Raw genomic sequence first — 24,131 nt, 5'->3', positions numbered from 1 at the left:
TAATAATTCAGAACTTTATTTCTCATCTTAATTTCACTTTGTATCAGGACCAAGTTTAACAGCATGCATCGATATATTTTCTTAATGTACCATTATTAGAGTCTTGAGCTTAGTGATAGCCAAGGAGTCATTTTTAATAATCACATTTGTTTTTCCACCAGGAGTGCACAGTGTTTGGCTGTAACAAAGGTTGGGCACAACCAATTTGGTTAATTTTCAAACAAGCAGTGCAGTGATTTTCTGAACTGTAGTCTTGTACCAAGCACAACAGTAACTGGTGCTTTGATGCTATTGTACTGGTCAATTATTTAAAGCCTAAGGTTTTTGGGTTTTTTTTTTTACTAATTTTAAATTGAGTTCCTGTTGAGTATTGTTTATCTTTACATATTCATGAAAACAAACTCAAACCCATTTCATAGATAATTATTCATAAAAAAGGCACAAAGTTGAATTATTTCAATTTAAAACATATCTCTATGTTCTGAATGCTAGTTATTTTGGTCCTATTTTGGGGTTTGTTTTCATGAGTACATAAAGAAAAACAATACTGACTAGAAATTAGATGTAATATTAGCAAAAAACTTGCTTTAAATAATTGAAGAGGACATGCTGAAATTAAAATACAGCAATTTACTGGCCAGATGAGACATTTTATGACAACAAAAGTATGTACTTCTAACTTTGACCTGGTGAAATGCCATTTGGTGTACTGCCATCTACAGCCAATTATGGTTCAAGCATGCTCACCTTGGACATGCGCCTCAGTTAACTGGGCTGGTTGTTCAAGACAGGAATTAATGGTTAATGCAAAAGAAGTGAGTGTAGCCCCAATTACTTGAAAAAACAAATTTTTGGTTGGAGTTAGTGTTAAGGATACAAACGAAGCATCTAACAAGTTGACACTTTAAGCACTAAGCCACAAAGGCAACTTGTAATACAACCAAGGTAATGCTACTTTAATACTAATGTACATTTAACATGCTAGAGCATTGGGGATGTACATATTGACATTACCACAAAGTCATCGTAAAAAAAAATATTCAGTGATATGCTCAAAATCCTGTTCCATGTGCTAAACATTTTTTGTTTTAATTTGCTTACTTATATGGATGAAACTGGCAATTCGAGAACATTTCGTCCATCACTAAGTTACATTATGAATTTGCAAAGCGTAGTAAGTTTATCACCAAAATCAATGAAAGGTATGCATATCATGGTACATGTAAAGCACATGACTGGAGGATATAATGCCCTGGATATTGTGAATTGTTTTGTCTCAGCAATAATAATAAAATTTAAGGAGTTGTATAAAATAAACCAACATGGTGCCTTAATGTAGATGGGGTAATTGACAAGGATGGAATTTTACCTATCTGAATCGCGCTAAATGCAACCTGGAGAGGACTAAATCAAGCTTCTAACTGAAATACCCTTTAGATGTTCTGAGAATATTGTCGACACTTCTGGTCGTTACTTGCACAGTCGTAATGAGCAGGTAATGTCAGAACTAATACCTATGACAGGCATGCTCTGCAACAGTTTGGTTCGATCAGATTACTTAATTGGTGTTTGTTTATCTGCACACAATCTTGAAGCTGGTTTTGGAGACTTACTGCCCGTCCAACCCAAACATCACTTTGGATCAGTCCTGTACAACACACTGAACAAGTCTGATATACGAAGCTAAGCGATGGTGGGTTTTAATACAGTGATAGTTAAGTTACACTGTTTAGCTGCGTCATTTAAATGGTGTTTTACAACGACAAGACGATGCAACAACTGCACACCATATATAACTGCAACATCTCACACACTTGTAATAAGCACTTAACAGTCGTTCATATCAGATCAATTTAACACATTCTAACACGTAAAAAAATATAAACACGTCAGTGAAGTCTCGTCAGCTCTTCGATCATCTTCACCAGGTCATCAACAGTTGCCTCTCTTTTCATTCCACTACCATCATCGATCTATAATAAATAAATAAATAATAGGTCTGTTCCAACAAACTGCTACAAAAATATATTAGGTTAAATAAACTGATTTTGTTTTAGATATCTGTTATAGTAGAAATACTTTAAATGTTCAAAATAGTGACAAAAGAGAGTTAATTAACTTTTTTTATTTAACAAGCCTGAAAAAAGAAAATAGACCACAGATATTTTTCTACCAATATTTGCATGTAGCATCTTGATATTTGTATACAATAAAATAATAATGACAAATGTTAAAATCCAGTGTTATTGATTTACTACTGTATTGCAAAATTCATGTTAGAATATAAAGGTATTTTTGTATAGGCTATCAACTGTTTCTTAATTCTGTAGGTGTAATTTAGAAATTACATTACTGTAGAAAAATTAGCAGTTGTAAACATGTATGAGCTATGGGTAAAGCATTAGGTAAACTTGGATATAAGCTTCAGAAATGAAAAAATATATATTCAGAGAAAAAATTAAAACAAAAATATTTTGTCATTTTCATTTCTAACTTATATTTTATATGATTGAAATGAAATCAACATTTAATAACTAGGATATATAAACAGAAATGTTACTAATGTGATAAATAACAAAAGTGACATTAAATGGTAGACTTCAACACAATGCTATCATGTTTGGATTTACCAGTTTGACACCCAATAGCCGATGTATTTTTTGTGCTGGGGTGTGATTAAACATCTATTCTATTCTGTTCAACACAACGCTATGACTTTACCTGCAAACCCTGCACAACTTCCTGCATTTTGCTTCTATTCAGGTCCAGGTAGCTTTCTATAAGATCTCCGTCTATAAAGCCTGTCGACATCTCGGTTTTCCTCTCATTGTGGAACGATCGCCATCTGCCAGCAGTCAAGGATTATTTCAAGAAAATTCTCAGCCCTGGGCATGTACGTTTGCTCTCACATTTTCTTTAGTATGCAGAGATTTAAATCCTCCTCAACTGGATCCCCCACCCAAACATCACCATTTTTTACTTAACTAAAGAAGGAATGAATGAAATGTTTTATTCAATGACACACTCAGCACATTTTATTTATGGTTATATGGTGTCGGACATATGGTTAAGTACGGTACCACACAGATACTGAGGAAACCCAATCTCGCCATTTTATGGGCTACTTTTTTCGATTAGCAGCAAGAGATCTTTTATATGCATTACCGGCATCGTGGTTAGGCCATTGGTCAACAGGCTGGTAGGTACTTGGTTCGGATCCCAGTCGAGGCATGGGATTTTTAATCCAGATACCGACTCCAAACCCCGAGTGAATGCTCCGCAAGGCTCAATGGGTAGGTGTAAACCACTTGCACCGACCAGTGATCCATAACTGGTTCAACAAAGGCCATGGTTTGTGCTATCCTGCCTGTGGGAAGCGCAAATAAAAAATCCCTTGCTGCTAATCGGAAAGAGTAGCCCATGAAGTGGCGACAGCTGGTTTCCTCTCAAAATCTGTGTGGTCCATAACCATATGTCTGATGCCATATAACCGTAAATAAAATGTTTTGAGTGCGTCGTTAAATAAAACATTTTTCTTTTTTCTTTTTATATGCATCATCCCACAGACAGGATAACACATACCACAGCCTTTGATATACCAGTCGTGGTGCACTGGCTGGAGAAAGGACAGGATTTAGCTCAGTCTACAGAGTGCTTGCCTGAGACGCTTGGATTGTAGGATCGAACCTACATGTTATGGTGGACCCATTGTTTTTCCCCCGTCCCTACCAGTGCCCAAGAACTTGTATGTTAAAGGCTTGTGTATATGCCATTATGTCTATGCATAAGTGCATATAAAAGATTCCTTGCTGCTAATGGAAAAATGTAGCAGGGGCCATATTTTCGAAGCTATCTTAGCCTACGAAATCGTAAAATCATCGTAAGCTATGATGTCACCATGGTGTGTGCTGTAGTGACGTCACAACCTACGACAGTTTTACGATTTCGTAGCGCTAAGATGGCTTTGAAAATATGGGCCCAGGTTTCCTGTGAAGACCACATGTCAGAATTACCAAATGTTTGACATCCCATAGCCAATGATTTATTCATCAATGTGCTCTAGTGGTGTCTTTAAAACGTAACTTTTCCTAACAGTCAGTGCGCCTCCCACTTCACAACTATCAATCTCATCAACTTTCTTCATTTTTATCTGAGATTTTCAAGCAATCATAAATGGCTTTAAGTTCACTAGGTGCTGGGTTCATAAACCCAGTACAGGCTCCAACCCAGAGCGAGTTTCAGTGACTTTACTGAGAGGTAGGAGTATGACCATTATATGGTGTTCTTTCCATATTTAAAAAAAAAAAAGAAGTAAATTAACTATTTAATTTTTTTGTTTATAGCATTAGCTAGCTTTAAGGTGTATAATGAACCCCCCATCCCTCCAAAAACATTCATCAATTTGTAATATTTTACACCCATTAGTTTTTCAGTAACCAAGGATACACTTGATGTTCAATCTTGCCAACACTTTTAATCACTTTGGCCAACCTCGTCTCAACATCCTTCAAGAATGTGTAAAAGTCTTGCGGTAATTGTGCAACCATACCTAAAATATAAAAAACAAAATGGATGATATTCTTCCTTCAAAATAAATACATGCATTTATTAACACATTTTCAGCCATCAGTTACTGTTGTCTAATAATATAGAGTAAAACTGAGTATAACTAACATATATTGTTAGTGAAAATCAAACAAATTATGCATTGATCACCACAAAGATTTGTACAATAAACAAATTTAAACTGTGTTTTATTGACAGCAACAATGTAAATTTAAACTATTTGGATTAGTATCTGTGGGCTATTTTACGTAGGCATATCCTTATGTTCATTTGTAGCAATTGCAATTATAAAAACAATTTTTTTTTCTTATCTCCTAAATTCAAAGGTCATACCTCTGTGAAAAGTGCGTAAATCACCATTAAAGTTAAACTTGATATGTAACAGTACACGATAAAGCTATATACAAAATTTCATCTCGGGCATTGCAAAACAAGTTAGGAAACCTTTATGTGAGACAGATGGCCAGAAGGACGGAGATGAAAGTTATAGTTCTCTCCGGTTGGAAAGGTAGGGGACTAATAAGAACATTTTAGAATAATTTCCCTTTTATGAAGCTATAGTCATCCAAACAGTTATTTACTAATGACACCCAAAAGTCCATTAGTTACTACGAACTCGGATTTACAACACGAGTGGCTGTTGGATACCATTTATCTTAAAGGGACATTCCTGAGTTTGCTGCAACTGTTAAGATGTTGTCGACTAACAGAGATGTTTTAACGATTGTAATTACATAACAAATATATTTTTCTGCATAAAATATTAGTGGCTGTATATTAAAGCCGCACACCCTAGTTCCATCCAGCGAAAATAAATTATAATTTGGTTAATCTACAAAACTGTAACACACTTGGATCACGTTTTTATCAAATGGAGTGAAAAAGCAGGTTTTATATCGATAAATACCATGGGAATCCCCATGTCCCAATTGCTTGAAATAATTTTGAAAGTTAGTATTCTGATGTCACCGGTAGATGTCACTCGAAGCACAACAATGCCTACGTCACGACAAATTTCACAGACTTGGGGTGCGTTCGTTTCACCTCTCCTGGACATGTTCCAACTGTTCTGTCCTGGTTGTATCCCCTCTCCAGATATCGTAAGACTTAGCAAAATTATTGGTTTTAAGGGTTTGTAATGTTTTGTATTGAGACACTTACTTGCCTGAACTTTATTGTTACTGAAAATGTTCACGAACTGTGAAGAAAAATCTCACAAATGAACAACAACAAATCGGAAGTTGATTGCGCGAACCGTGCACGAGAAAACGGTCACGTGATATACCAACGTCTGTGACATTGAAATGGAAATATCCCCTCTAAAAATAGATTGGACCTCGCTTGCTTAACGTTTTTTTCTCGACAACATGTCTTGTAAAAAAATGCAAAAAATGCATTTCGTGGTTTTACAAACATCAGGATTACCAAAAAGCACTTCAGTTGAATGGAAATGTGTATTCTAAATAATAAAATGTAAGTAAAGTGCAATTTTATTTGTGAAAAATGGGGTTTAATAGCAAAAAACAATGCCGTAATGGTTAACAAATAGCCGTAACTAGGGTGTGTCCCTTTAAACACGTTTCTGATCATTCTAATATTTGTGCTGGGTTAAATTTCATTTTATTTCCTAAAATTATTTTTTCGTACGTACAAAATTATTTCAAGACAAAATCCAGTTTAGGCTTCTTACAAATATCAAGACGACCAGAAAGACATTACATATATACAGACACTGATATTCTAAACCAGAAAATATATTTAATATGTAAGATTAATCGAAGAAATATTTTATGAGTCAGAAACATCTTACAATGCAGCAAATTCAAGAATGTCCCTTTAACAGTTGTTTATAAAGAAATGTATCCAACAAGCAAAAGTGACTAAAATGTATTCACGGCACTCGCACAACAGTTAACTTATGCATCACACAGTAATCAGTTTCATGTCAAGTTACAGGTCACAGAAAAACCAATTTAGATGTCCTTATATTATTGGATGGTACGGCTCATCCGTTATCTCCAACATATATTTACCTACAACGGGTCATCTCTTATATGGGTAAATAAAGTAGTGTTCTCATTAGTCACACCAACTTGTTGCATGTCATTTGTCATGAGAAATAGGACATGTTCTAATCGGTACGACCCCGACACGACTTGTCCTTCCGATTCAGATGTTCTCACAGTACGATTTGATCATCTGCGACAAGTCGGTGCAACTAATCGCACAATGAGAATGCTGCTTAAGAAATACTAAAGATCAAGGACCTACCAATAGCACCATTGCATGTGCCGTACAAGACTGAACCTTGTATAGGTGTGTTGTTCTCGCCAGCATGCTGCATCACCAGTGATCCTGAAAAAACACAACAGACACACCCATATCATATCAATGTGACATTTAAAACACAAAAACATTCTGTTAAATTACAAACAGGTTCTAGCACTTTGCATAGACACTTCCCAGCTGAGCTATATCTTTTACATCTTACTGCTAAAAGGACAGTGGCTGTAATGTGTCATGTCTGCCAGCGTTAAGATATATATTTACATCTTGCTGATAAATGGACAGTGGCTGTAATGTGTCATGTCTGCCAGTGTTAAGATATATATTTACATCTTGCTGATAAATGGACAGTGGCTGTAATGTGTCATGTCTGCCAGCGTTAAGATATATATTTACATCTTGCTGCTATAAGGACAGTGGCTGTAATGTGTCATGTCTGCCAGCGTTAAGATATATATTTACATCTTGCTGATAAATGGACAGTGGCTGTAATGTGTCATGTCTGCCAGTGTTAAGATATATATTTACATCTTGCTGATAAATGGACAGTGGCTGTAATGTGTCATGTCTGCCAGCGTTAAGATATATATTTATATCTTGCTGCTATAAGGACAGTGGCTGTAATGTGTCATGTCTGCCAGCGTTAAGATATATATTTACATCTTGCTGCTATAAGGACAGTGGCTGTAATGTGTCATGTCTGCCAGCGTTAAGATATATATTTACATCTTTCTGCTATAAGGACAGTGGCTGTAATGTGTCATATCTGCCAGTGTTAAGATATATATTTACATCTTGCTGATAAATGGACAGTGGCTGTAATGTGTCATGTCTGCCAGTGTTAAGATATATATTTACATCTTGCTGCTATAAGGACAGTGGCTGTAATGTGTCATGTCTGCCAGCGTTAAGATATATATTTACATCTTGCTGCTATAAGGACAGTGGCTGTAATGTGTCATGTCTGCCAGCGTTAAGATATATATTTACATCTTGCTGCTATAAGGACAGTGGCTGTAATGTGTCATGTCTGCCAGCGTTAAGATATATATTTACATCTTGCTGATAAATGGACAGTGGCTGTAATGTGTCATGTCTGCCAGTGTTAAGATATATATTTACATCTTGCTGATAAATGGACAGTGGCTGTAATGTGTCATGTCTGCCAGTGTTAAGATATATATTTACATCTTGCTGATAAATGGACAGTGGCTGTAATGTGTCATGTCTACCAGTGTTAAGATATATATTTACATCTTGCTGCTATAAGGACAGTGGCTGTAATGTGTCATGTCTGCCAGTGTTAAGATATATATTTACATCTTGCTGCTATAAGGACAGTGGCTGTAATGTGTCATGTCTGCCAGCGTTAAGATATATATTTACATCTTGCTGATAAATGGACAGTGGCTGTAATGTGTCATGTCTGCCAGTGTTAAGATATATATTTACATCTTGCTGATAAATGGACAGTGGCTGTAATGTGTCATGTCTGCCAGTGTTAAGATATATATTTACATCTTACTGCTAAAAGGACAGTGGCTGTAATGTGTCATATCTGCCAGTGTTAAGATATATATTTACATCTTGCTGATAAATGGACAGTGGCTGTAATGTGTCATGTCTGCCAGTGTTAAGATATATATTTACATCTTGCTGCTATAAGGACAGTGGCTGTAATGTGTCATGTCTGCCAGTGTTAAGATATATATTTACATCTTGCTGATAAATGGACAGTGGCTGTAATGTGTCATGTCTGCCAGCGTTAAGATATATATTTACATCTTGCTGATAAATGGACAGTGGCTGTAATGTGTCATGTCTGCCAGCGTTAAGATATATATTTACATCTTGCTGCTATAAGGACAGTGGCTGTAATGTGTCATGTCTGCCAGCGTTAAGATATATATTTACATCTTACTGCTAAAAGGACAGTGGCTGTAATGTGTCATGTCTGCCAGCGTTAAGATATATATTTACATCTTGCTGCTATAAGGACAGTGGCTGTAATGTGTCATGTCTGCCAGCGTTAAGATATATATATATAAACGTCACAATGGCAACAGTGAGTCAATTTCCCCATTCTCCAGACCATCTATCACAATTATTTACATTAAACATCTGATGGACAATGTGATTAAGTGTTGTCAGACAGACATACAGGATTATAAACAAATACACATTAAATGTTGTTTCTAATCATATTCAAGACTACTATGAAACAACAATAGGGTACGGTACTCATCCTAAATAACAAACAAATTGGTTTTGTTTAACTAGCACACTGGGTGTCAAACAGCTGGTAATTCGGACATGTAGTCTTAAGAGGTAACCCTCTACATGTTTCAATTAACAGCAAGGGATCTTTAATATAAAGTTCATTTTATGTAATGACACCACTAGAGCACACTGATTAATTAATCATCGGCCATTGGATGTCAAACATTTGGTAATTCTGATATGTAGTCATCAGAGGAAACCCGTTATATTTTTATTTTTATCTTTTATATGCACTGTCCCAGACAGGACAGCACATACCACAGCCGTTGACCAGCTGTGGAGGGGATCTTTAATATATGCAGTTTCCTCACAGGACAGCACATACCATGGCCTTTGACCAGTTGTGGTGGAGATCTTTAATATATGCAGTTTCCAGAGACAGGACAGTACATACTACAGCCTTTGATGTACCAGTCGTGGGGCACTGGTTGGGATGGGAAAAAACAATATGAGAATGTGTTCACCAAGGAGATTCGATCCTCCAACCAAAGCACCTCAGGCAAGCGTTCTACAGATAGGGCTAGCTTCCAGTCTGAATGGAGTCTAGATTCTAAAATTAGTAAAAACACAGGCCAAGAATTGTAATTTTGACCAGGAAGGAAATGTTTTATTGAACGACACACACAACACATTTTATATTTACGGTGATATGGCGTCAAACATATGGTTAAGGACCACACAGATACTGAGAGACGAAACCCACTGTCGCCACTTCATGGGCTACTCTTTTCGATTAGCAGCAAGGAATCTTTTATATGCATCATCCCACAAACAGGCTAGTACATACCACGGCCTTTTGATATGCCAGTCGTGGTGCAATGGCTGGACCGAGAAATAGCCCAATGGGCCCACCGACGAGAATCGATCCCAGACCGACCGCATATCGAGCGAGCACTTTACCACTGGGCTACATCTACCCCTAATTTTGACCAACACTTTAAATATTGTTTTACCATGTCTGAAAATATTGACGAACTCTCCGAGGTGAAACAGACCCACTTCCTGAAGCTGCTGTCTTTCTTCATCTGTGGTAGACGCACTGAGAGAAAAACAATCGAGAAAAAGACTAGTGTTAACACACACGTATCAATGTATTTTTCTAAGGACTTATTATTTCAACTCTTCATGACAAATTAAATGGAAGTTCAAATGATATACTCAACAACAAAAGGAACATAAATATTTTAATATGTATATATATTTTTTCATAATATTTTGCTTAATACAATCAATTCAGTAAATAGACAGTCAAAGAATGAATGAATGAATGAAAGGAAAGGAAAACAAATGGTTTATTTAATGACACACTCAACACATTTTATTTACGGTTATATGGCGTCAGACATATGGTTAAAGACCACACAGATATCGAGAGAGTAAACCCGCTGTTGCCACTTCATGGGCTACTCTTTTCGATTAGCAGCAAGGGATCTTTTATATGCACCATCCCACAGACAGGGTAGTACATACCACGGCCTTTGATATACCAGTCGTGGTGCACTGGCTGGAATAAGAAACAGCCCAATGGGCATAAGTTATTATAGCTTTATGCATCAGAAAATAATTAATCATTGGCTATTGGATGTCAAACATTTGGTAATTATGACTCATCAGAGGAAAACGGCTACATTTTTTCTAATGCAGCAAAGGATCTTTTATATGCACTTTCCCACAGACAGGAAAGCCTCTGATCAGTTGTGGTGCACTGGTTGGAGCAGAAAAAAAACCCCCAATCAGTTGAATGGATCCACTGAGGTGGCTCGATCCTGCAACATAAGCACCTCAGGCGAGCGCTCAACTGACTGAGTTAAATCCGGCCCCGTAAGTATGTAGATAAATTACTATAGTTTTATACATCAGATAAACAAGCATTAAACAACAACAAAAGACTGCAAACATGAGCCATTTCAGTTTCTGTGCTACCTGTCTTTCTGGCAAGTGAAGAGATTAAATGAGTTCTCGGCCCCTAGAAAGTTATCATCATCCAGTATTTCTATTGCCGTCATCCAGCTGGGGTTGCAGTCTCTAGCAATCTGAAATTAAAATATTTATAAGACTCTTTTTTTTGGCAGCAATCGCAGTCAATGCCAGCACAATTCACAGTCAAACAAACAAGTTAATAACAAATTAAGATATAACATAGAAGCTACTGTTTCCAAATGTATTTTTTTAATGAATTAAAACAATAATTAGTCTGTATAATAAAATATTTATTTGGCAGCAAAAGTTAGCGAAATCATTAACAATATTTTGAGTACAGCTCAAACATGGACGAGTAGTTTTTAGTTTTTTTAATGTTTGGAACATATTAATTATACTGACATCATCTACGGTAATATGTTTAACATGGATTCTTACTTCTTCAAATGCTCCTTCCAGTGGCTTGTAAGCTAATAAATTAATGGATCTCATTAAATCTCCCACCAACACAAAGTCTCCTTTGGTTTTCAGATAGAGAGCAATGATGTTGTTGAAATTGCTGCACTCAATCCTCAACTCCTTTTCAGCCGTCCACTCAAACAATCGCACCTAAAAAAGAAAGATTGTTTTTAAAACTGAAATCTGTTACGTCTTCTTAGTTCTACTCAACACACATGAAGCAGGCGTACAAATACAGAAATGCATGTTAAATATACTATACAAAAAGGAGACAATTAGACATGAATATGAATGTCAATTAGGATATCTCCTCCCCATCGCTATAAAGCAATTATTTAATCACTGGAGAATATTTTTCTCTGGTTACGGAATATCACAGTTATCAAGAATTCAGTAGCATTAAATGTCTCGCATACCATAAAAAAAAAATTTTGTGTGCTCTGTGAAAAATATCCATTGGTGCAAATCTAAACCAAGTTTCATTGATCTAGAACTTATAGTTTGTGAGAAACGGATCTAAGCGCGAAACTTTACTGCAAAATAACACAAAGGTCGACACTGTTGGATAAGTAATACCTAGATCTACCTCTCTCTCTCACCTGTTTACTTTGTAAAGACGAGACCATAAATATAGTATATTTTAACATATTGTGCCAAAATGTTGATATTTTACCTGTTTAAGAACTAAGAAAGAACTAAGAAAGAAATGAGTGTTGGCTAACAGACTGGTAATAACTTCGAGTGGGTAAATACTAACCGTACTGTTGATACTAGCTAATAGCTTTCCATTAAATTCTGATAAACTGTAAGCTGCACCTTTGATTTCTTTCTCGCCAACCTGGATCAATTTACCTGAAAACATTTATACCAAACTGTTTTCATCAAATGTAAAGAAATGAATATAAATTTAAATTTCTTTGCCTTAGAGTGAGATCGTTTAGCAGAACAAAACAATCTGATTCCTTCAAACTAAATCCCAAGAAAATATAACAAATTCCAAAGGTATAGCAATATGCACAAAAAGCAAGTAAATGTCCGTGACAACATCCCAGCTGTAGATTGATTAAAGACATTGAAACAAAACAAATGTGTCTTTGGAAAGAAAAGGAATATTTAATATTTATTGACACTTCAGCTCATTTGGCATCTAAAATACGATAATTTCGACACTTCGTCAAGAGGAAGAAAGGAAAGATATGTTTTATTTAACGACGCACTCAACACATTTCGTTTACGGTTATATGGCGTCGGACATATGGTTAAAGACCACACAGAAATTGAGGGAGGAAACCCGCTTTCGCCACTTCATGGACTACTCTTTTTGATTAGCAGCAAGGGATCTTTTACATGCACCATCCCATAGACAGGATAGCACATACCACGGCCTCTGATGTACCAGTCGTGGTGCACTGGCTGGAGCGAGAATAGTCGAGAGAGTAATTCAATGCTACCATATACAACTCGCACCAAAAACGCTGCAAGGGATCATAAGGCACCAGATGAGATGAGGGAAACCCTGTATCCAGCAACCAGCCTCGGTGGTGTCGTGGTTAAGACATCGGACATAAGGCTCGGTAGGTACAGGGTTCGCAGCCCGGTACAGGCTCCCACCCAGAGCGAGTTTTAATGACTCAATGGGTAGGTGTAACACGACTACACCCTCTTCCCACTAACCACTAACAACTAACCCACTGTCCTGGACAGACAGCCCAGATAGATGGGGGGTGTGTGTGCCCAGAACAGCATGCTTGAACCTTAATTGGATATAAGCACGAAAATAAGTTGAAATGAAATGAAATGATTCCAGCAAGGGTGTCCAATCCTGCAACCTATCGCACCTCAGGCGAGCACTCTACCATTGAGCTATACCACATTCTCTACTGAATGCAATTATATATAGATGCTGATAGGAGAGCCTTAGAACCAAGTGTAAGGAAGATAAAGCACATTGAAAGACCTTACCATCGTTATAGTGAAAGACGACTATTCTTCCCAACTTTGGTTCAGCTTCATCAGGGTGGACAATGGCAGTGCCCACGATGTAATACGAGTTGGGGTCATCCGCTAACTTGGCCGATATCAAACTGGTCGCACATTCGTTTAACATCAGCTGGTGGGCGTGCAAAACTGAAACAAAACACCACAACTAGAAACGTGTTCACGGATCACATATGCTGATACATGTTTTATAAAATATATTATATATATTTACAAAACTTGTGTATTTTTTTAATATATATCACCAGCTACTATTTGCTATGGCCAGGAACGTCTTAAATAATACTATCATAATGAATCCCTCAAAATAATCTGCAACAGCATAACCTATTAGAAAGTTATGCAGTATTTTTCTATAACTCTAGTTTTGAAATTTCAACTAGATGGCAAAATAGGTTGCCAATCAGAAAGGATCGTACTAAACACCAGACTGGGTTAGCTCTGGCACTCACCAATTTTGCCTCGTGTGAATTTTAAAACAAATTGGCTAATTTCATTTTAATATATGGCAAAATAATTTCATGTAATAAGCGATGTTTTATTACAAAATGACTGGGTTTCTGCAATTTTATAACTTTAATAGAGAACTTGGCAAAATTGTCTGCTCAACCAGAGCTAGCCTTGGAATGGATCATACTTTACATTGAAATATTACGTCAGTAAATTTCAGTGTGTTTGGATGTTCAGTAGGACCCAGTTAGTTCCCACAAGATGAAATCCCATGCGATGTTAATGTAATTAAAATGGTACCAGTAAGGATTTTAGCACCATAAGAAATACGATAAACATAATTAGAAATGTGTTGTTTTGTTTGGGTGTTATTTGATACAGTAAGCACCACTGCCTGAGGAAATCGTGAAAACAATGCACGGCAAACTTGATACATCCAATAAAAAAACCAGCACTATCGAAATCGATTACACTGTGATGTATAGTTAACCTGACAATCATTTGTTGTGATGCGTAAGTGCAAGGGCTGCAAATAACTTTGAGTTGAAAAAGATGTTAAAAATGCTTTTGCTCGTGAAATACATTTTAAAACAACTTGTAGTAAGATAAATGGTATCTAATGGACACTCATGTATTATTCTCTATATAAATCAAACAAACAAAAAAAAGAGTAAAATGACCTCTCTTGTTTTTATTAGGGCTGTGCACCATTTCACAAAGTTTGTTTTAAGTAAGGTCATGTTTATTTAAGATGTAACTGCCAGGCTTGCCGATTATGTTAATTGAGAAGAATCCCTTCTATAACATCAAATGACTGAGATTAATTTTCATGCTATTGACTACATTATTTTGCACAATGACACCATTCGAGCATATTGATTAATTCATCATCAACTATCTTATGTCAAATGGTCGGTCATTCTGACATGCAATCTTCAGTGGAAATCCACTACATTTTTTCATTAGCAGCAAGAGATTCCACAGACCAGAGCACACATACCATAGCCTTTGATGTAGCAGCCATAGGGCATTGGATGGGATGGGTGAAAACCCAGGACAACATGCCTGAACATTTCTTGGCTACAAACACAAGATATAACATAAAATGAAATCAAACAACACATGTCCACTTCAGAAAGAAATACAAAAATGGCATATTAAAGATCAGCTACAATTTGTTTTGCTTAATGAATTCAAGAGTTAAGAGGCTTTCTGCCAGAAAGAAATTTTTGGCGCTATGGAATGGAATATTTAAAATGTGGGTGCTGAATGCAACCACAGTCGACAGTGGGTATAGGGGTCCTCCCCTAGATAGAAAATGGGTTAGGCTTACAGTTAGAGTTTAAAAAAAAAATCATAATTGTGTCAAAAGGTTAACTTAAAATAATAAAATCTGCAAAACATCTGGGTATGGCGCCATACTCGTTTTAACCTCTGGCAGAATCCCTGGTTAACAAACCAACCTTCAAAGGTGTGTTGATCAATGACTAGCAAGGAGTGAACTTCGACCTCATCTCCGAATGTGTGCTCCATCACGCTGGAACTTCCCGGCAAGAGCTTGGCGTTCGAACTACTGCTGATACTGGCTGCGTGTGTGCTGGCACTGGCTCGAGTGTTCGATGTGGTGTTGTTTTCCTGGATGTCCGTTCTACACGATATCACACCGAATGTTTGCGTCTGTTCTTGATACGCTATTCTCCTGATCAACATTGATAAAAAGTGAAACAGATTCCATTAATGTTGGGTGTTTTTCTCATAAAGATAAAATACTACTGCTCCTGTTTGATTATTAATTAGATGTTTTATTATGGCTATAATGGTGACCAAATAAATTATTATGTATGAAACGCATGAAAACTTTAATTTTATTACATGAATTGATTTTTTCTTTAAACTGCGATGAGATCAGATTTAAAATGAAATACTACTGTACTACATTTTAACAAATGTAAATGCAATTTAAACCATTTCCCTCCAATTTCTTCATGGTGAAGATCTTTTAAACATAAGATATTTTTTCACGGTATTAACATTAGTGTATCGTCATCATCTTCTTCCTTTGATCATCTGGCTGCCTTTTAGCATCTATAGGAAGATTCTTCATACTATGAACAATGCTCTATTTATCAAATGCCTCTCTAGGAATTCTATACATTTTCCGTTAAGTTGTTTTTCTCTTCTTCTTTAACAGTAGACACAACTGAGACTGTTGTTAAATATCTTGTCACTAACCTCGGAGATTCACCAAGTGGTATTGCTCTGATATGCAACTTCTGTATTTCATCAATTGTCCCAATGATTAATGTGTTGTCATTTGCTAAAGCCAAGCTGAAAAAGCAAAAAGATCTCACAATTTTTATTTTAAAAATTGCATGCAAAAATACTTCTAACCAATTCTCCATTAGTAATTTTTATGTGGTGGTGAACACAATTTTTTAAATGACACCACTAGAGCACATTGATTTATTAATCATCAGCTATTGGATAATTTTGATGTATCGTCTTAGAGAGGAAACCTGTTACATTTTCCCATTAGTAGCAAGGAATCTTTTACATGTATCATCCCACAGACAGGATAGCACATACCACAGCCTTTGATATACAAGACTAAATGTTGTAGTCACTCTGTATAAAAATCAGCCATTGGCTAATTTGGCCATGTACAGGGTGAGCCCTGGCTTTACCACTGGGCTATGCTCTGCCCTATCATCTGGGAGAAGACAATGTTCCTGCCCCATCAGCTGGGAGAAGACAATGTTCCTGCCCCATCTGCTGGGAGAAGACAATGTTCCTGCCCCATCTGCTGGGAGAAGACAATGTTCCTGCCCCATCTGCTGGGAGAAGACTATGTTCCTGCCCCATCTGCTGGGAGAAGACTATGTTCCTGCCCCATCAGCTGGGAGAAGACTATGTTCCTGCCCCATCTGCTGGGAGAAGACAATGTTCCTGCCCCATCTGCTGGGAGAAGACAATGTTCCTGTCCCATCTGCTGGGAGAAGACAATGTTCCTGCCCCATCAGCTGGGAGAAGACTATGTTGTTTTTTCAGTCAGCCTCACCTGTCTGGGTACCCGTCCGAGTTGAGTGGACACATGTGGTTCACCTCCTTCAGATTGACGTTGGAGAACACCAGCTTGTGGTTGCTTGAGTAGATCACGGTCGGGCGGTCGGAGCAGGCGAAAATGTTCATCGTCGACAGCGACTTGAACGTGCGCAGAACAGTGGGCTGGGTTCCTAGTGTAACCTTCTTCTTGTCAGACAGATAACCTGAGAAATGTTCACATAGTTGAAATTACAACAGACATTGATTGAGTCAGTAGAGCAATGGTTTTTTGTGGGTTTTTTTTTTTCAAACAAATATTATTTTACATTGCCTTCAGATTTCCAAAATATTTGCAATTACAGAAAATTCTCTAGGTTGTTTTTTTTTTACCCATTTTTCTTTCTACTTTCCATATCACCAAAAATGTGTCCACCAGAAAGTTGTCTATCAATGATCTCACAGAAAATGTGTCATTTGTTGGGGCCAGGGGCGGATTATGGGGGGTTTCCCAGTTGCATGGAACCCTCCCCCCCCCCCACAAGCTAAAAAAACCCACCCCTACCACGTAGATCTCTTTGTGGTATCCTGTAAAATTTATAATTTCAAATTATAAACATTTACATATTGTTTCGGAAACCCCCCACCCCTTACCTAAAGCATATCTTCAACAAAATGTTCAAAAATAGACTTTGACAGCAAAGTACCTTATATCTAGTAAGAACTTGACATATATTCAGATGGGAAAGGGTTAATTTTATTTCAATTTCTAACCCATACATGTACTTGGGATGGTAAGAAAGTAAATCTGGTATTAAAATGTTTAATCTAAAGATAATAATGCTGATTCTCCTCCTTAGGAAAGAAAGAAATGTGTTATTTAACAACGTACTCAACACATTTTATTTACGTTTATATGGCGTCAGACATATGGTTGAGGACGACACAGATATAGAGAGAGGAAACCTGATGTCACCACTTCATGGGCTACTCTTTTCGATTAGCAGTAAGGATCTTTTATATGCATCATCCCACAGACAGAATAGTACATACCACGTCCTTTGTTATACCAGCTGTGGAGCACTGGCTGGAACGAGAAACAGCCCAATGGGTCCACCGATGGGGATCAATCCTAGACCGACCATGCATCAAGCGAGCACTTTACCACTGGGCTACGTCCCACTCCCCCCCACTCCTTAGGAATGACATAAGACACCTTCCTTCAAGTTACAAAATGTTAGTGTTTTGTGTTGTGGTCATTTTAGTCACAAATACAAACAAAATATTGCTATGACTGCTGTTTTGATGTTTAATTGATCACATACCCCAAAATAACCTTCTTTGTGTTAAATTTCTTCCAATAGCCTAGGTAGGAGGGTAAACACATTATTTCACATCCATAATTACTAAATTCAAAATGAAAGAGTCTGATAAATCATAGATCAAGTATAAAAAAAAAAAAAAAAAAAAAAAAAAAATAATAATAATAATAATAATAACAATAAAAAAATAACAATAATAATAAAAACACATTAAAAAAGTTCAAATGTCTTCAGAATAATTATTTTAAAATGTGCTAGAAAAGCTTAACAAGGAAGTTGCTTTCAGAAAAAGATAACTGTTAGGAAGAGTTAACACCCACCAGTTGCTAGATTGAGGTTGAAGTAGAACAAAGAACCATCTCCAAGGGCACACAGTAAATAATGAATCCCTTCAAATGTGGTCATCAAGATGGACCTGGGAATAATCTCTGAAAGAAAACATTAAAATCAATTATTAAAAACTAGAAAACTCAAGCCATGCTATTTACACATCTAACAAATTTTAATTTTCAAGCATGTTAAACAGTTGTTCGTGGGATGGTTATTATAACAACGGAATATTTTGTTCAGTATCATGCTGTAATTAGCAAAGTAATTTTTTTTATATTTGCTACACAATGTTAAAAGTTTAAACAGTAGTTGCTAATCAATTTTCAACTGACTAAAAATGTCGCTAACCAAAATTTTAAAACAAAATGTTCCCTGTAAATTGTGCCTATCCTGTGTTTTTGTTTTATATTAAATTACAATTGGTTTGTACTCAAATATAAACTGAAAAAAGCCTGATAAAATTAACTGTCAGTCAAATGAAGTGAATATACATCAACTGGGATTAAATATTAAAGAGATTGTACTGACTTTGCTGTATTGTAAGATGTTTCCGACTAATAAAATATTTTAATGATTAAAATTATATACAAAAGATAGTTTCTTGTTTAGAACATCAGTGTCTGTATATTCAATGTGTTTCTGGTAATCCTAGTGATTGGTAGTAGCTCAAACTGGATTGGCCTCCCAATAATTTCGTACATATGAAAATATTTATGCGACAAAGTAAAATGAAGATTGACCCAGTAAAAACATCATGACGATCAGAAAGATATTTAATATACACCCACTGAAATATTACGCTGAAAAATTAATTTGATATGTAATTTTACTCATTAAAACATCACTGTTAACAAAATACTATTTTTGTTTAATGACACCACTAGCGCACATTGATTAATTAATCATCGGATATTGATGTCAAACATTTGGTAATTTTCACACAGTCTTAGAGAGGAAACCTGCTACATTTTTCTATTAGTAGCAAGGAATCTTTTATATGCACCATCCCACAGACAGGACAACACATAACACTGCCTTTGATATACCAGTTGTGGTGTACTGGCTGGAACGAGAAATAACTGAATGTGCCCACTGATGGGGATTGATCCCAGACAGTCCGTGCCTTTGGCTACGTCCTGCCCCTCACTGTTGTCAATGGCAACAAACTCAGGACAGTCCCTTTAAGATCTAGATATTTCAAGCAGCATCAGTCAGTGAGTTGCAAGTTATTGTTACGGTCCTCTAGCTGTGAACATGACACCGTGCAGCTGATCAATGTTATATATGTGTCACTCACCTCCACCGAGCATCTCGACGTGAAGACTTTCAAAGGTTGGCAGTCGAAGAACGCGCACCGATATATCCGTCCACAAACCCACGGCACAGAGTTCGCCGCGCTCGGATCCTTCTTTCAGTGGACTGATGTCTACACAGGCTACCTCATGTTCCATCACAGTGTGACTGAAACCAACACAACATCGTCACAAAACAAAATCAAACTGTTGTTAACTATACATCACACTTCAATAAATTGAAGAATTCATTTCATATGGGCAATAGTGTACTGTTTAATACTATGGTGTCCTTGCATGATAGTTTGTTAATAAAATTTCAGTTTAGATCTAATGATCCAGACTTATTTTCGTAAAAGTTTTAAAATCTGGATTTGGGCTCAAACGTAATCTAGAGTTTACAAATAGTTTTCAGTTTCTACTGCATTAAAGTTTAGTGGGTTTTATTTTTATAGTATAGGAACTGATATGAAATATGACAACATGCAGCAAAATATTCGTGTTTAATTATTGCGAATGTCACTTTTTAGCAATTGCTGTATGCAGACTTAAAATTGTCATAAGACGGTGGTTCACCTATCACAACACATTTCGAAGTTCAAGCACTGGTTAGGCATCCTAGGAGCAAGCACTTTCAACTACTAAACATACCTACAACATTAGTAACAATACAATCACAATCTCACCTAACTTCTTTAATCTGGCCTGGGACTATTTCTAGATAGAACACCTCACTGCCAACTGCAATCACTGCCTGTGTTGTGTTACAACTTGCCAAGCTGATGTTCTTCCCCTGCGGATGACACCACTCTCCGACCAATGTTTTTGTATCACAGCTCAACAGGCGCACAGAGGCTGGTGTCACCTGTAAAATACAGAGAGATTTTCAATTCCATACATACTGTAAATTAAAATTTAACACGATCACGCACATCATGGCAGAAACCTAAATTTCAACTTTTAACGACTTGTTTTAAATACAATAGTCATATTATGTAGGTAATGACAGCTAAGAAGAAACTGTCACTTACTTCAGAAAAACATTCCCCTACTAACAGTAAGCTACTATGAATACACACCCAAGCATTAAAAATGCTGTGAAGAACTACTATACTAAATATTATGTAGACAAGGACAGCTAAAAAGAAACACACAGTAGTCATATACTTTTTAAAAAGTTGCTTCACTATTTAAAAAAAAAACCTATGTGGTTATTTCAATCATCCAATGCATTCTGTTATAAATAAAACAAGTAAATGAAACTTATATGAACAAGAAAACCAGAGAACAAATAACACATACTAATACTAAATTTTAATTTTGACATTTGCCATTTGATTTGAGTCACACTTTATCTCAATTAGTTGATTCTAGTCACAATACAATGCATGCAAAGATGACACATTTTAACTGAATCCGCCAATTCCAGTCATAGTACAAATCATGTCAATACTATATACTTTGTATTATCTGAATCAGTTGATTCTAGTCACAATACAAATAATGTGAATACTGTAGATCCCGAAACTAATGTGAAAAATGTGAGTTTGTGTTATTCGCATTAATAATATGATACTTTTATTTCTATGTTTTGTTCAGCAAGCTATATGTCACAGGCTTTTAAAACAAAGATTAAAATTAGAATACATTTATAAAACAGCTGGAGCACAATTCATTGTAGGCAAGACAGACTAATTGTCCAATAGTCCAGCAAAAGCTAATCCTGATGTCGACCATTTCTTTGTGTTTACTATTCAAGTTAGCTGCAACTTTCTTTCTTTTTTCTTTTTTTCTTTTTTAAATAGCTGCATTAAACTTTCTTGGCAGTTTAGGAAGTACACAGTTGTGATAATATGTTAGTGGAGGCCATCTCATTAAAGATGTTGCACTTTAACTCGGATTTAACTCGCAAGTACACAGACGGGTGCTATTAGGATCTATAGTAATATTTTGTATTACATATGGAGGCCACTCGCATTAATTCATGTTGCATATTTTGTCTGCCCATTCCAGTCACTCGCATTAATTATATACTTTGGACCATTAATTTCAGGATCTATGGTACTATATGCTTTGTATTACCTGAATCAGCTGATTCCAGTCACAGTACAAATCATGTGAATGCTATATACTTTGTATTACCTGAATCAGTTGAATCCAGTCACAGTACAAATCATGTTAGTACTGTATACTTTGTATTACCTGAATCAGTTGAATCCAGTCACAGTACAAACCATGTGAACACTATATACTTTGTATTACCTGAATCAGCTGATTCCCGATGACATTTCCACAGAAGAATGTCTGCTGATCTCCATCAAAGCCAGCCATCTCAGTTTCTTCCACTTCCTCCCCATTCAGCATCAACAATCTACAGAAAACAAAGTCAAATTAAAAAACAAATGTTTTTAACAAAATAAATACATTCAAAATGTAATCAGTGATAATAAATCCAAGCTGTTTGTTATAAATTAAACTGATTTATCAACACATAAATTTAAAAATGCCATATTCACCTGCTCTGTCCGACAAATGAGAGAACAAGCATATTGTCAAACTTTGGAGAATTTACTCTCAAAGGCCAAATACCTGCAAAGAAAACAAGCATTCTGTGAGTACTGCTAAAGCAATACATGTCCAATACTGGGCCTAACAATTTTTTTATCTCCTAAATTTAAGGGCAATAACTCTGTGAAAATTGTGTAAATCACCATGAAAGCTAAACTTAATCTGTAACAGTACATGTAAAGGTATAGACAAATTTCATTTCAATATCTTCAGGAATTGCCCCACAAAAAATACAAAAATCCGGAAAACTAATTTTAATATCTCCTAAGTTAAAGGGCCATAAATCTCTGTTAAAAATGGATACGCCACCATGAAAGTTAAACTCTTATCTTTAACAGTACATGATTTCAGCTCAGTATCTCACGGCACTGTGAAAAAATATCCCAAAAACTATATGTGGGACAGACAAATAGACAGAAAGACGGAGATGCAACCTGTAGTCCCCTCTGATTAGGACTGGTAGCGGAGTAATAATAATAATAATAATAAAAAAAAAAAAAACGAAAGCATGCTCCATAATTAACTTAAGTATCCTATTACATTCTGATATCAAACATACAGTCCTTTGAAACATTCAAATCCAAAGGATCAACATAACCATCCTAACAAATGTTATTACAAGTGTAGTATAGAAGTATCATAAAATATTTGATACACAGTAAACAAAACAAGAATATGCCAGAATGAAATGTCTCACCTACTATAATGGGATTCTGTGAATAAAGAAATAATCTGTAAGGTAACATTCTTTATTCTAGTTTTTAAAAAAGAAAAAATTACATAATTAAAAACAAAAATGCACTGAGATTAACATTCATAGATGCAACTACTAACCCAAGTTTCATTGATCCACGACTTATATTTTATGGCAAATGGACCCACTTACCAAAAACTTAATGTTAAAGTTAGCGATAAACACAAAAGTTGACCCTGTTGTTGTCCAATAGTAATACTTTGATATGTTGGCACTATTTTTATGGCTCCTCATTCACTCACTCCCGTTTAAAAAAGAGAAAAGACTAGCGAAAAGCAGAAAAATATTAACCTTAGAAAGATGTAAATGCTAAGAATTTAGCATTAATTACACACCTTTTATCCCAGGAAGATCAATACTGGCGTGCTCATGGATTCCAATGCCGTTACGAATAATTCTCAGAGAACCCTCTTTGTATGCACCAGAGCAAGTCACAAGCTGTGTAAAATAATAACAAAACATTTTTCAATATGCCTTAAAAGAAAGGACAACAAGCAAAAATTGGAAGGAAGGAAATGTTTTATTTAACGATGCACTCAACACATTTTAATTATGGTTATATGGCGTCAGACATATTGTTAAGGACCACACAGATATAGAGAGAGGAAACCCGCTGCCGCCACTTCATGAGCTACTCTTTTCGATTAGCAGCAAGGGATCTTTTATATGCAACATCCCACAGACAGGATAACACATCCCACGACCTTTGATACACCAGTCGTGGTGCACTGGCTGAAGCGAGAAATAGCCCAATGGACCCACTGACAGGGATTGATCCCAAACAGACCGCACATCAAGTGAACGCTTTACCACTGGGCTACGTTCCGCCCTTGTTAAGCAAAAATTGGAGAAAATGACAGATGGTTC

General features: G+C 36.2%; 1 protein-coding gene across 2 annotated transcripts in view; it reads right to left on the bottom strand.

Moving 5' to 3' along the window:
• Positions 1–24,131, bottom strand: part of LOC121380708 (DNA damage-binding protein 1-like) — a 39,110-nt gene continuing 14,979 nt past the window's right edge. For both annotated transcript variants that reach the window (XM_041509659.1, XM_041509660.1), the window contains exons 11-28: positions 23,600–23,702; positions 22,459–22,531; positions 22,205–22,313; positions 20,629–20,807; positions 19,948–20,111; positions 18,641–18,748; positions 17,018–17,225; positions 16,192–16,287; positions 15,423–15,658; positions 13,474–13,638; positions 12,269–12,363; positions 11,491–11,661; positions 11,056–11,165; positions 10,086–10,171; positions 6,838–6,921; positions 4,447–4,549; positions 2,722–2,845; positions 1–1,973 (exon numbers count right to left, since the gene is read on the bottom strand). In XM_041509659.1, coding sequence (XP_041365593.1) covers positions 1,890–1,973; positions 2,722–2,845; positions 4,447–4,549; positions 6,838–6,921; positions 10,086–10,171; positions 11,056–11,165; positions 11,491–11,661; positions 12,269–12,363; positions 13,474–13,638; positions 15,423–15,658; positions 16,192–16,287; positions 17,018–17,225; positions 18,641–18,748; positions 19,948–20,111; positions 20,629–20,807; positions 22,205–22,313; positions 22,459–22,531; positions 23,600–23,702 — 2,298 coding nt within the window. In that variant the 3' untranslated portion in view covers positions 1–1,889. The remainder of the gene's footprint in view (positions 1,974–2,721; positions 2,846–4,446; positions 4,550–6,837; positions 6,922–10,085; positions 10,172–11,055; positions 11,166–11,490; positions 11,662–12,268; positions 12,364–13,473; positions 13,639–15,422; positions 15,659–16,191; positions 16,288–17,017; positions 17,226–18,640; positions 18,749–19,947; positions 20,112–20,628; positions 20,808–22,204; positions 22,314–22,458; positions 22,532–23,599; positions 23,703–24,131) is intronic.

The sequence above is a fragment of the Gigantopelta aegis genome, chromosome 9 (assembly GCF_016097555.1).
Source record: "Gigantopelta aegis isolate Gae_Host chromosome 9, Gae_host_genome, whole genome shotgun sequence".
Taxonomy (NCBI): domain Eukaryota; kingdom Metazoa; phylum Mollusca; class Gastropoda; order Neomphalida; family Peltospiridae; genus Gigantopelta; species Gigantopelta aegis.
Note: the sequence above shows the minus strand (reverse complement) of the source record. Positions and strands in the feature narration are given on the sequence as shown.